The following is a 10,332-nucleotide window of genomic DNA, read 5'->3' as shown; positions in this document are numbered from 1 at the left end:
GCTGGTCGTGTTTGTCGTTAGATTTTATTGCAGCTGAGGTTTTCTTAGTGTTTACAAAACCAGAGCAGATTGCAAGCGTCCACGGGGAGTGAAGGGGGGCGGGAGTTTCACATGAGCATCGTCACGCTGCGTCAGTTAAGGGTGCAGCCTGCAGCTTCACCCCGTTACATTCACAGTGTCGCCGCCGTCGAAGCCTCATCCAGCTGGAACGGGAACTTTTTGGATGATTATACATAAACGCTGAGGGTCGTGTACAAGCTTTAAATTTACAATTCTGTTTCTCTAAGTTACATTCAAAACAAAAAACAAGGCAACCACAGAGCGCTAAAATGAGATGCTGACTCTCTGCTGTGCAGCTTTCAACCTCACCTCCACCCTCTCTCTTCTCTCTTACAGCACCCCCCTCCCCCCGGCACTCTCCCGATCTGCCCTCTCCTCAGTCTGCAGCTGTGAGCGTCGGGGAGTGTCGTAGTGCTGTTGATAAGGCAGAAACAGAGAGAGCTACTCACTCAAACCTTAAAAGGTCAAGAGCTCTGTGCATGTGTGCATTTGTGATGGGTAAGATAAGGAAGATAATGCAGCTGTGTGACGGGTGAGGCGGTGGTGTGTTGGAGTCTCTAGTTTCTTACTAAAAAGGCTCGAGATACAGCCCGAGAAAATTTGTTTTTTAAGCTTTATATATCATAGCACAACCATTCAACCCAGTAATATTTAAAGAACCTTGAAGCACCTCACTGGATCGAGTGTTCTCATTACGATTTATTGGAGCCAATCAGATGGCTCGCTGAGTCGTTACTGTTGTGCATGAACCCACTAGAAGCCTAGTTTGTCTGTGAATGTGTGCACAGTGTCCATCAGTCTGCTCATTGGCTTGCATTGTTGATCGTCTCGGCGTGGTGGAGCTGCTCTTAATGTTGGGAGTGGGGAGGGAGACACTGTGGCTGAGGGAAAGGTGGAGGGTGAGAGTTTGCTTGAGGGAACGCCTCGACTTGGGACTGGCGTTGCAGCTGTGGTCTCTGAGCAGCAGCAGCAGCAGCAGCAGCAGCTTTGGCCTCCCTCTTGGGAGTATTGTTGAGGATGTCCAGGCTCCGGCGACTGGAGGAAATGACATCGGCGACGAATTTGGTGCATTCAGCACAGACGTCCCGCAGTGTGCAGCCGTGAGCGTACAGGTGGGGGAACTCCTCCTCCACTGAGCGGCGGGATAAGCTGCGCAGCGACCTGCAGAGGAGGGTGGAACAGTTTTATTAGAGCAGACGTGAGGCATTCAAAGAAAGCCGAATATAAAACTAAGGGAGATTTCCATAATGACTACATGGTTCTTTAACAATAATTTAACTCAGGGGTGTCCAACTCCAGGCCTCGAGGGCCGGTGTCCTGCAGGTTTTAGATCTCACCCTGGATCAACACACCTGAATCACATGATTGGTTCATTACCAGGCCTCTGGAGAACTTCAGGACATGTTGAGGAGCTAATTTAGCCATTTAAATCAGCTGTGCTGGATCAAGGACACCTAAAGCCTGCAGGACACCGGTCCTCGAGGCCTGGAGTTGGACACCCCTGATTTAACTGCACATCCAATAAGCACTCAGGGCCATCCCTCACACCCCCAAAACAAAAATGTTTTAGTTCACAAGCCATAAAAAAAACTGAGGGCTGACCCCCCCTCCCTTATGACTTACAAAAATAAAATGCTTTTTTAGATATTTAATAAATCACACATGTTGTGGAAAAGCTACAGTACTACTTTAAGTTTTTCTTCTTCAGAAAAAGCCACTAATTTATTTCTCTTTTTATTTCTCTATTTATTGGCAGCACTTTTAAAACCAAACTGACAACAATGACTGCTCAGCAGAGACACATCAGCTGAACATCTGGAAAGACGGAGCTACACTAGATCTTTCCAAGCTTATCCAAAGTGGCTGAAATATAAACACAGACATGCAGCAGCGCTGGGGCATCACAGTCACTAACGAGGAGATTAAGGTCAGCTTCTCTGATTGAAAAAAACAACTCGCTGTTACAAAACTCTGTGTGTTTCTGTGCACGGAGCCGCATGGTCGGGTCTTGGTGACAGGTGTTAGAGAGCGGCTCAGCACAGCACCACGCCAGTGGTCCATTTCTCTGGTCAGCTCGCTGTTTGGCTCTCTCTGTCCACTCTCTCTTCCACTTCTGTCTTCACAGGGCCAAAAACAGCGAGGATTTTGATGACAGCTGGGTAATTATTACATAATGGCTGCTTAGAGGCCCTGGAAGAGGCACTGCGCTGATTACATAACTAAAGAGAGAGAGAGAGAGAGAGAGAGAGGGGGGGAGGTAGGTGGAAGTTGGTGATTGGATTGAGTAGGCAATCTGCGATTGGTTGAGGTAAGCACAGAGGCTGGTGCTGCTTAGGCTCGAGAAGGTTAGCAGTCATTGGCTTGAGTTAGAGGCAGACTTAAATAGATTTGACCTGTTTTTCCGTCTAGGTGTCCACTGTCTCGGGATTGAACCTGAGCAGTGAGCGGATGACAACACTGTGGGGAAACTGGTGTGTTGGAGTCCAAATGTCAGGTTGGCCTCAGGTTTGGAAACAAAAAGGTGTGCAGCTCAGAAGGTAGTACTTAACCTAGCTTAGCTACGCCAGGTGTTTCATATTTGCTACATGGGTTTTTGAGACCCATGTATCTGTCTGTGCAATAAGTTGCACAAAAATGCCAGAAGTAGCAGATATGATACAAATTAAACCTCAGATATGCAAATTAATATTTAATTTATTTTTTAAAAATTTGAATTTTGGGGCAATTGTTTCAGGGTCCAGGCCTTACAGGGATTAAACCTTTGAACTTCCTTATCAGCTTTGACGAGCTTAAACTAAGGCTGTAAACATGTTAAAGAGGACCTGTTCTGTTTCTTTAGTATTCTATGTAGCACTGCATTATTCACATTTAAAAATAAATCAAAACCTGAAAACATTTTTCTCTTCTGCCAGCTCCTCATTTGAATCTGGGCTTTCTTTGCTTTCTTTCCTGAAGCCTGCAGAGGGGCAGCAGGCATTGCCTGGGAGAGTGGGAGCCTTGAAGTTCCAATTCTAAGTTAATGTTATCAGAAAATGGCAACCAGAGTTATTATAGTTTTCTCATTAGTTTTTATTTTTATTTAGAATTTTTGTTTTAACCCTCTCGAGGCAGGCGTTGCCGATTTGCACCAGTTAAAAACTAACAACCTGATTACCCCACATGCATATTTTATGAGGTTTTTTTACTCAGAAGGACTGCATGTTACTGCAGGACTTGGTTGTGCATTAGCAACACAAAGTTTAATTTGAATCAGAGAGGGTTAAGTTCAGTTTGTCTGCCACAGCAGATTTTCTTGTTTCAGTTAGTTTTAGTCTTTTTAATTATACATGTATAGAGGGCAAATCAGTGCAGGTATCACAATCAAAACAAAGAGCATATACATAATATATATAATCATGTATAGACATCCAGAGTCTATATTAACACATCCATCATCAGACAGATACTAAAACATTTCCTTGGTATATTTTTTATTTTAGTTTAGTCAGTTTTCAAAGTTAACAAAATAAAACAAACTGGAATGATCTTGTTAAGTCTAGTTTTTATTTTTATTTTAGTTTTTTCACATCCAGTTTTAGTCTTTGGTTTATTTTTTGTTTACTGAAATCATCTTGATGCTACTTTTTGAAATGAAAGATGTGGAAGGCTGTGACATCTGCAGCAGCTGCAAACATCTGCAGCAGCTGCAAACATCTGCAGCAGCTGCAAACATCTGCAGCAGCTGCAAACATCTGCAGCAGCTGCAAACATCTGCAGCAGCAGACACTCCAACAGGAACTTTACGTTTAACACCTGCTTATTTTGAGCCACACCACTCAAACATATTTTAGTTGCTTTCTAAAACACAAAAGTGTTTGAAGAGAATAAGCCTCTGTGCTAACAAAGGAGAAACAGTGACTTGCTATTTTGAGTTAAGTTCCTGAGAGGTTCCTGTGGTTCTTCTCCCCACATGGTGTGGCTGTCAGCGGGTCTGTCTGAACTGCCATTCCAAAAAAAAATATATATATATAATAAAATAATAAAAGAGCAGATCAGGACACTGCCAGTGAAAGGTGCCAGACACCAAAGATGTGAGATCGACATCTAGGGACATTTTAGAGAGTTTGATGTTAGAAAAACGAAGCTTTTAATTAAAAAAGGCCATGTCTGGCAGAGATCGAGGCGGTGTGTGCCCCTGCCAGGCCTCTACTGCTTGGCTATCATAGCTGTTCCCAAATCCCCCTCTCATGTAGATTTTAGGGGATAGTGGTTGTCGCCGGTGCAAAGTGCACCCCTTTTTAAGAGCTCTGCAACAGGCACAGCCTCCATAGGAAACTCATCAGCTAGATTTGGAAAGGAAGGTATGTTAGGTATGCTTTTCACATTTCTTTTGATCTTTCTCCTGGTCCTCAGTGCATACTTCAGAAGAAAACTGTCGTTTTATTTTCAGCCAGCTTTATAATCTTCTCTACAATAAACAGACTCAGCTATTGAAGACAAACACAGACTCACTTGTAGACTTGGCTTTTTTGTCCATGGCTCTTTGGAGTGCTGTGAAAGCCCACAGTGTACACAGGAATGTGGGCCATCTTCTTTGAGGGAATCTTCATCTGGAGCACAGAAGAGGCAGACCAAGAGGAAAAACAATCAGGCAGAGGAAAGAGAACCGAGAGAGCCTGTGGTGGGAGGCACTGCAGATGACTTTCACATTACAAGAATTTCTAGCCTCTACGACAATAGAGATTCAAAACACATGAACATCAAGGCCACGAGCCGTACAGTCACAGAGCAACAATAAGCAAATGCACATATTTCAATAAAAACTAACCACAACTGTAAAAAACAACACACACAAATTAGCCACAGCACACAAATCACACAAAATCCAAACCTACAGAGCACAGAACCACACATCCAACACGGCCCGGGACTGAGGCAACAAATCAAAACCAGCAAAAGAACAAAAGAAGAAGAAGTGACGTCAATAGAAATGACAACCAGGCTCAAATAATGCGTTAATAAGCACTAAAACATGTCATTTAACCCCTTTCTGCAGCAGCTCCAGCAGCCTCTTTCTTTCTCTTTTTACATGTAAAAGCTCCACATAGCTTTTCTTAACAGGTCAACCTGAAGCATAAATGACTTCATATGTTTATTCTCATTGAAATGTAGCCCTTTAAATGCAAGTTCTTTGTTGTAACAATGCTTCTTGGCAATAAATCTTATACCATTACCAAAGCCTGCTTATTTCCCCTTAAATGGCCTTTTCATCCTCTCCACTCCCCTATCAGAGGTAGCCTCTGATGAACCCCGCTCTGTAGAGCATAGAGTCCCAGACATCATAGACGTTGCAGAATCTCATCTAGATATCTTTGTGAACTGAGATCGCCTGCAGTGATGACAAGCCTTGTATTTCCAGTGAGGGAGATACCACCCCACAGCAGTGCGCTGCCTCCATTAAAAGCTGTTACTCTATCAGTCCACTCCACACTCTGATGATCCAGTGGCCGTAGGCAGAGTCTGAACTCAATGCTGAACGGAGCTAATCAGGCGCCAGTCAGACATCTGACGGTCTCCAGAAGCTCAAAATAAGAGCTAATGGCAGAATAAGCAGTTTGGCATTGGCAGAGAAGATTTAGCGAGTTTCTCATAGGTCCAACCCACATACTCTACTCTGCTACTCGATCTACAATCGTGTTTCCAACAGTTTTAAGACTTAAGACATAAGATTTGCCAAGAAGCAGCATACAACCAAGAGTGTAATCGACCAAACTAACATTGCCTTTCTTTTTGTGTTTATATGAAAAAAAAATTACAACAAATTTTATTATGAATATAATGGTGACACTCACTGCACACAGCTCTGTCTGTGAGTGCAGAAGCTCCACCCACTCCGTGCCAAAACCTTCTGTTTATGAGGAGCAGCCAATAAGAAGAAAGTTCACTAAAACGGCTTTAAAGGGAGTCCAGATGCCAGAGTCCTCACACCAGAGTGATGCAGAGAGCGGTTAAATCTATATCTATTACACTGTTTTATGTTAAAAAGAAAATTTGTTTTTCTTTTTTTGTACTAATATTTTTTAACTTAACAATTCACAGTGTGTAAGAATGACAGTTCAGATGTGAAAACATTATATAACTTTATACACTTTAATTAAAAAGACCTGGTATTAAATGACATAACATGTATGAACAGAAAAATTAAACTCTACAGCAGTAAAAGTAATGACATGAAAAGCGAAGCTAAAAAGGCTGAGTACAAAATCATACACAGCACAATAAAAACAGAGCCAAAAGAAAAGATTTGAAAGTTAGAAAGTTACCTTTGCACTGCAGGAGCTGCAGACAGATCTGGGAGAAAAAGAAAAGATTTTACTACTACAGCACACATGTCTGCACACTTTCCTACTGCTTAAGCGGGAACAGGCTGCTCTGATGGCTATAAACCCCCCACCCCGGTAAGACCTGTTCTCATGCTACTTGTTCTAATAATCCCTAATTGTAGCATTTGGAGGTGCAGCACAGTCACAGCACGGTCCCTGGTTCCAATCTCTTGCATGAAAACCTTTGAATTCAGTAGTGATTAGTGGGAGCATAAATGTGAAGGGTACAGAAAAAAATCAGTGGCACTGAAGGTCGTAGTAAGCACAGTGGTGTCCATCGTGGCAGGAAGCAGGAACTGGGAGAGTAGAGAAAAATGAATGCAAGAATGAGCAGCTCCAGAGCGCTCTGGACCTCAGGCTGGGACAAAGCTTCATGTTCTGACAGGACAACCACCCTAAACACACAGCCAAGACAAAGAAGTGGCCTCAGGGCCACTGTGTGAATGTCCTTGAGTGACCCGGTCAGAGCCCAGGCTTGAAGCCAACTGAACATCGTTGGCAAGATCTGAAAATGGCCGCGCACCGACGTGCCCCATCCAGCCTGATGGAGCATGAGAGGCTCTGCAAAGCAGAATGGAAGAAACTGCCCACATATATGTGTGCTAAGCGTGTAACTGAGTACCACAAAGGCTGAATGCTTATGCACATGTTATATTTAGTTCTTTTATTTTTATACATCACAGCAAACTTTGTTCACTTTGTCTTTATGAGATATTGTGAGTAGATTTCTGAGGTAAAAAATGAATCGCACTTTGGAATAAGCCCGTAATTTGACAAAATGTGGAACAAGTGAAGTGCCGTGAATACTTTCCGCATGGACTGTAAATATGCCCGGGTATTGATTTGTGGAGACTCATGTTTCAGCTGCAACCTTGGAACAAACGTTTAAACATCAACAAGAGAATGAAAGACTTCCTTCATACCTTTTGCACAGTAAGCAGGTAGACGGCCACGAGAAGAGCGGGAATTTCACTTTGCAGCAGCAGCAAACCTGAGAACACACACTCACAGTCAGTGAATCCCGTTAGTGTCAACAGCACAAAGAAACACTGCACTGAGAGAAGTTCTGCACTGTTACCTTCCCCCGCTTCAGGTTATTGTAGAGCTCTTTGCTCTGGAGAAACTTTTCCATCTCCGCTTTGACCAGTACTCGCCGCACGTTGATGACCTCGTCCACGGTTAAGGCGAGGCTCTCAACAGGGTGGCTGAACTCATCCTGAACACAACCGAGAGCAGTTAAAGAAAGGAAACCCATCATTCTGAGCTCCTGTCCACGGTTTATTTTAAAGAAAAAGCTAAAGATAAGAGATTACAGAGGAAAACTAAAACCAAAATGTTATCACCTGCAGTTTTATGCTTGTGTGAAACAGTCAAAGAAAAGTTTAAGCTCCTGAACACAAGTCTTTTCATACACATGAAAGACTTGTGTTCAAAAGATTAACTAAACCTTGCAGGAAATTGCCAGAAATGTAACATTTCAACACAACAGTATGTACTACTCCTTTTACAAAACTGAACTATCTGCCAGTCTCGTGTCCTCCTGCACAGTTTCGCACCTGAGCCTCCAACTTCCCTTTCTACTGCACGGATACATGTTGTGCATATCTGTGAAGGGAGCAGTACACACCCATGCAAAGGTTTTTTGGGGCAGGCATTTTTCTGCACGGATTAGCCTTCATTTGAAAAATAATATGGCAACTTTCAAAATAAAGTCATTGCTGTTGATTTAGATCAATATTATCGATACTGCAGCACTTTATACAGTAAAAAAAATGGAGATATAACCCCGCCAATCTAAGCTCAGTAACAGATCAAATTGGCTTGACAGGATGAATATTTCTGCAGTGATGTCACATGAAGCCGAGGACCATCCTCCAGTGTTTTCATCTCACCATCCACTGGTGCTCGTCTCCAGCTCTGGACTCAAACGTGGTCTCGGATCCCTCTGTAGTCTCGTCGACTGAGCTCAGAGACAGGCGGGCCGGAGAGGGCGGCACCCAGCCGTGAACCGGGAAGGAGGCTGGCATGTGGACATGAATGAAAAGTGAATGAGACAGAGAGGGAATGATGAGCTGAGGACAGTAGAAAGTGAATGAGAGAAAGCCACGAGTCGCAGTCTGAAGAATCCATGAATTACACATCAGCCTCTTTCATTCAGGCCCGTCTCGGATCTCAGGCCTTCAGAGAGTTTGTCGATTCGACTGGAACGTCGTCATCTATTATTAATCTGATTTCAGTGGAGCGATTGGCCCATGCTGCTACATCTGTAACTCAGATCACGGTGAGAGGTCTGCTCTTAACACAGCAGACCTCACACAGTTTAAACTGGGTGCCTCTTCGATCCTGCAAATGGAAGGTGTCAATTTGTCTCTAATGGAAAGTAAACAGGGCAATGGGAGGGCTGGAACAGGCCAGTAAACATGATCAGCGCATATAATTTGGATCAGCTGCCGATGACAGCCGGCTTATAGGCTTACCTCCTCTCACTGGCACACTTGAGGCCGGAGAGTCCTCTATTGGCAGAGCTGTGCACTGCAAATTAAAAATCCTGCTATCGTCCAGCTGAGTGTAATGTTTATGGCACATAAGCACTGTGGATGGCTTTGCAGAGTGGATCAAAGTCAGGATCGTTTTTCAAACAATTACCTCTGGATATGGACACCGAGGCTGCTAATGCACGAATCATGGCTATCAAACACATAACATCCTTCCCGGGGCTTTCATGCAGCACACAATTCAAAGCCATTAGCTTCTACTCTCCTTCACCCAATCACTTGATTTGATTACAATCCATCTCTGAGCCGTTCCACGGCCGACGTGAATCCAAGTCAAGGCTGCAGCGCGGTGAACTGACACAGCTGTTCTGTGAGGTAACGGTGGTTCAGCGAGGTTGGAGATTGGAAGCAGTGGTGACATAATGTCTCCCAAACCATTAAATCATTTCGTTACCCCGAGGGTTGGGAATCGAATAAACATTTCTTCCTAGAGTTTTGGTTTTGTAGCCGTAACGGTAATTAGTAGATGCTGAGTTTTGTCATGACTGTTTACTGCTGCTTTCCTTCCAGGCCTCGAGGCAGAAGAGGTGGAAACTTAAAAAAAGACTTCAGTATCCCCTGCACTCAGTTTGTTGGGTCTGATGTCTGTTCGGAGGCATTCTTCATTCAAATACAGTGAATGAATACAGAGAAAGCCATCAGGAGGCTCATCAACAGACATCTCTTTGTGGCTCTTCATATGTCTGTGAATGTACAGACAGCTATTACTGTCTGTACATTCACATTAAAAGAAACATTAAAAATGTCCAAGTTTTAAACTTTTTTAATGATAGAAGGTGATCAAGGGAGGTTTGTGGTTTTGGCTTGGTTTGTCCTTCTGAATTCACACATCTATTACAGACCAGGGTCTCGGGGTCTTTTATAAAGACAAACTTGATGCAAGAATGTACAGTACAACAAATCTGACCCATGCACAGAGACTGTTGAAACCTGCTGACACAGATGTTGAGGCGGTGAATCGAAGCCAAACTAATAATTGAATACAAGCTATCAATATATCCGATACCATCTGATACATTTATATTAACTTCAGACAACACACGTCCTCCCACGGTGTGAAGTAGAGACTTAGAAGGACAGACTCTACGGTGACCAACAGCAGTAGAGCCCATGTATAAATTACAGGGAGTGCAGAATTATTAGGCAAGTTGTATTTTTGAGGAATAATTTTATTATTGAACAACAACCATGTTCTCAATGAACCTAAAAAACTCATTAACATCAAAGCTGAATGTTTTTGGAAGTAGTTTTTAGTTTGAGCTATTTTAGGGGGATATCTGTGTGTGCAGGTGACTATTACTGTGCATAATTATTAGGCAACTTAACAAAAAACAAATATATACCCATTTCAATTA

The 10,332-nt window shown here is 43.2% G+C and overlaps 1 protein-coding gene across 2 annotated transcripts in view; it reads right to left on the bottom strand.

Moving 5' to 3' along the window:
* Positions 1 to 10,332, bottom strand: part of spire2 (spire-type actin nucleation factor 2) — a 56,745-nt gene continuing 46,413 nt past the window's right edge. For both annotated transcript variants that reach the window (XM_005739041.1, XM_005739042.1), the window contains exons 10-15: positions 8,315 to 8,442; positions 7,501 to 7,638; positions 7,346 to 7,413; positions 6,363 to 6,390; positions 4,552 to 4,649; positions 1 to 1,221 (exon numbers count right to left, since the gene is read on the bottom strand). In XM_005739041.1, coding sequence (XP_005739098.1) covers positions 909 to 1,221; positions 4,552 to 4,649; positions 6,363 to 6,390; positions 7,346 to 7,413; positions 7,501 to 7,638; positions 8,315 to 8,442 — 773 coding nt within the window. In that variant the 3' untranslated portion in view covers positions 1 to 908. The remainder of the gene's footprint in view (positions 1,222 to 4,551; positions 4,650 to 6,362; positions 6,391 to 7,345; positions 7,414 to 7,500; positions 7,639 to 8,314; positions 8,443 to 10,332) is intronic.

The sequence above is a fragment of the Pundamilia nyererei genome, unplaced genomic scaffold (assembly GCF_000239375.1).
Source record: "Pundamilia nyererei isolate P.nyererei 1_Seehausen unplaced genomic scaffold, PunNye1.0 scaffold00089, whole genome shotgun sequence".
NCBI lineage: Eukaryota > Metazoa > Chordata > Actinopteri > Cichliformes > Cichlidae > Pundamilia > Pundamilia nyererei.
The sequence above is the reverse complement of the archived record's forward strand: the minus strand, read 5'-3'. Positions and strand labels throughout refer to the sequence as shown.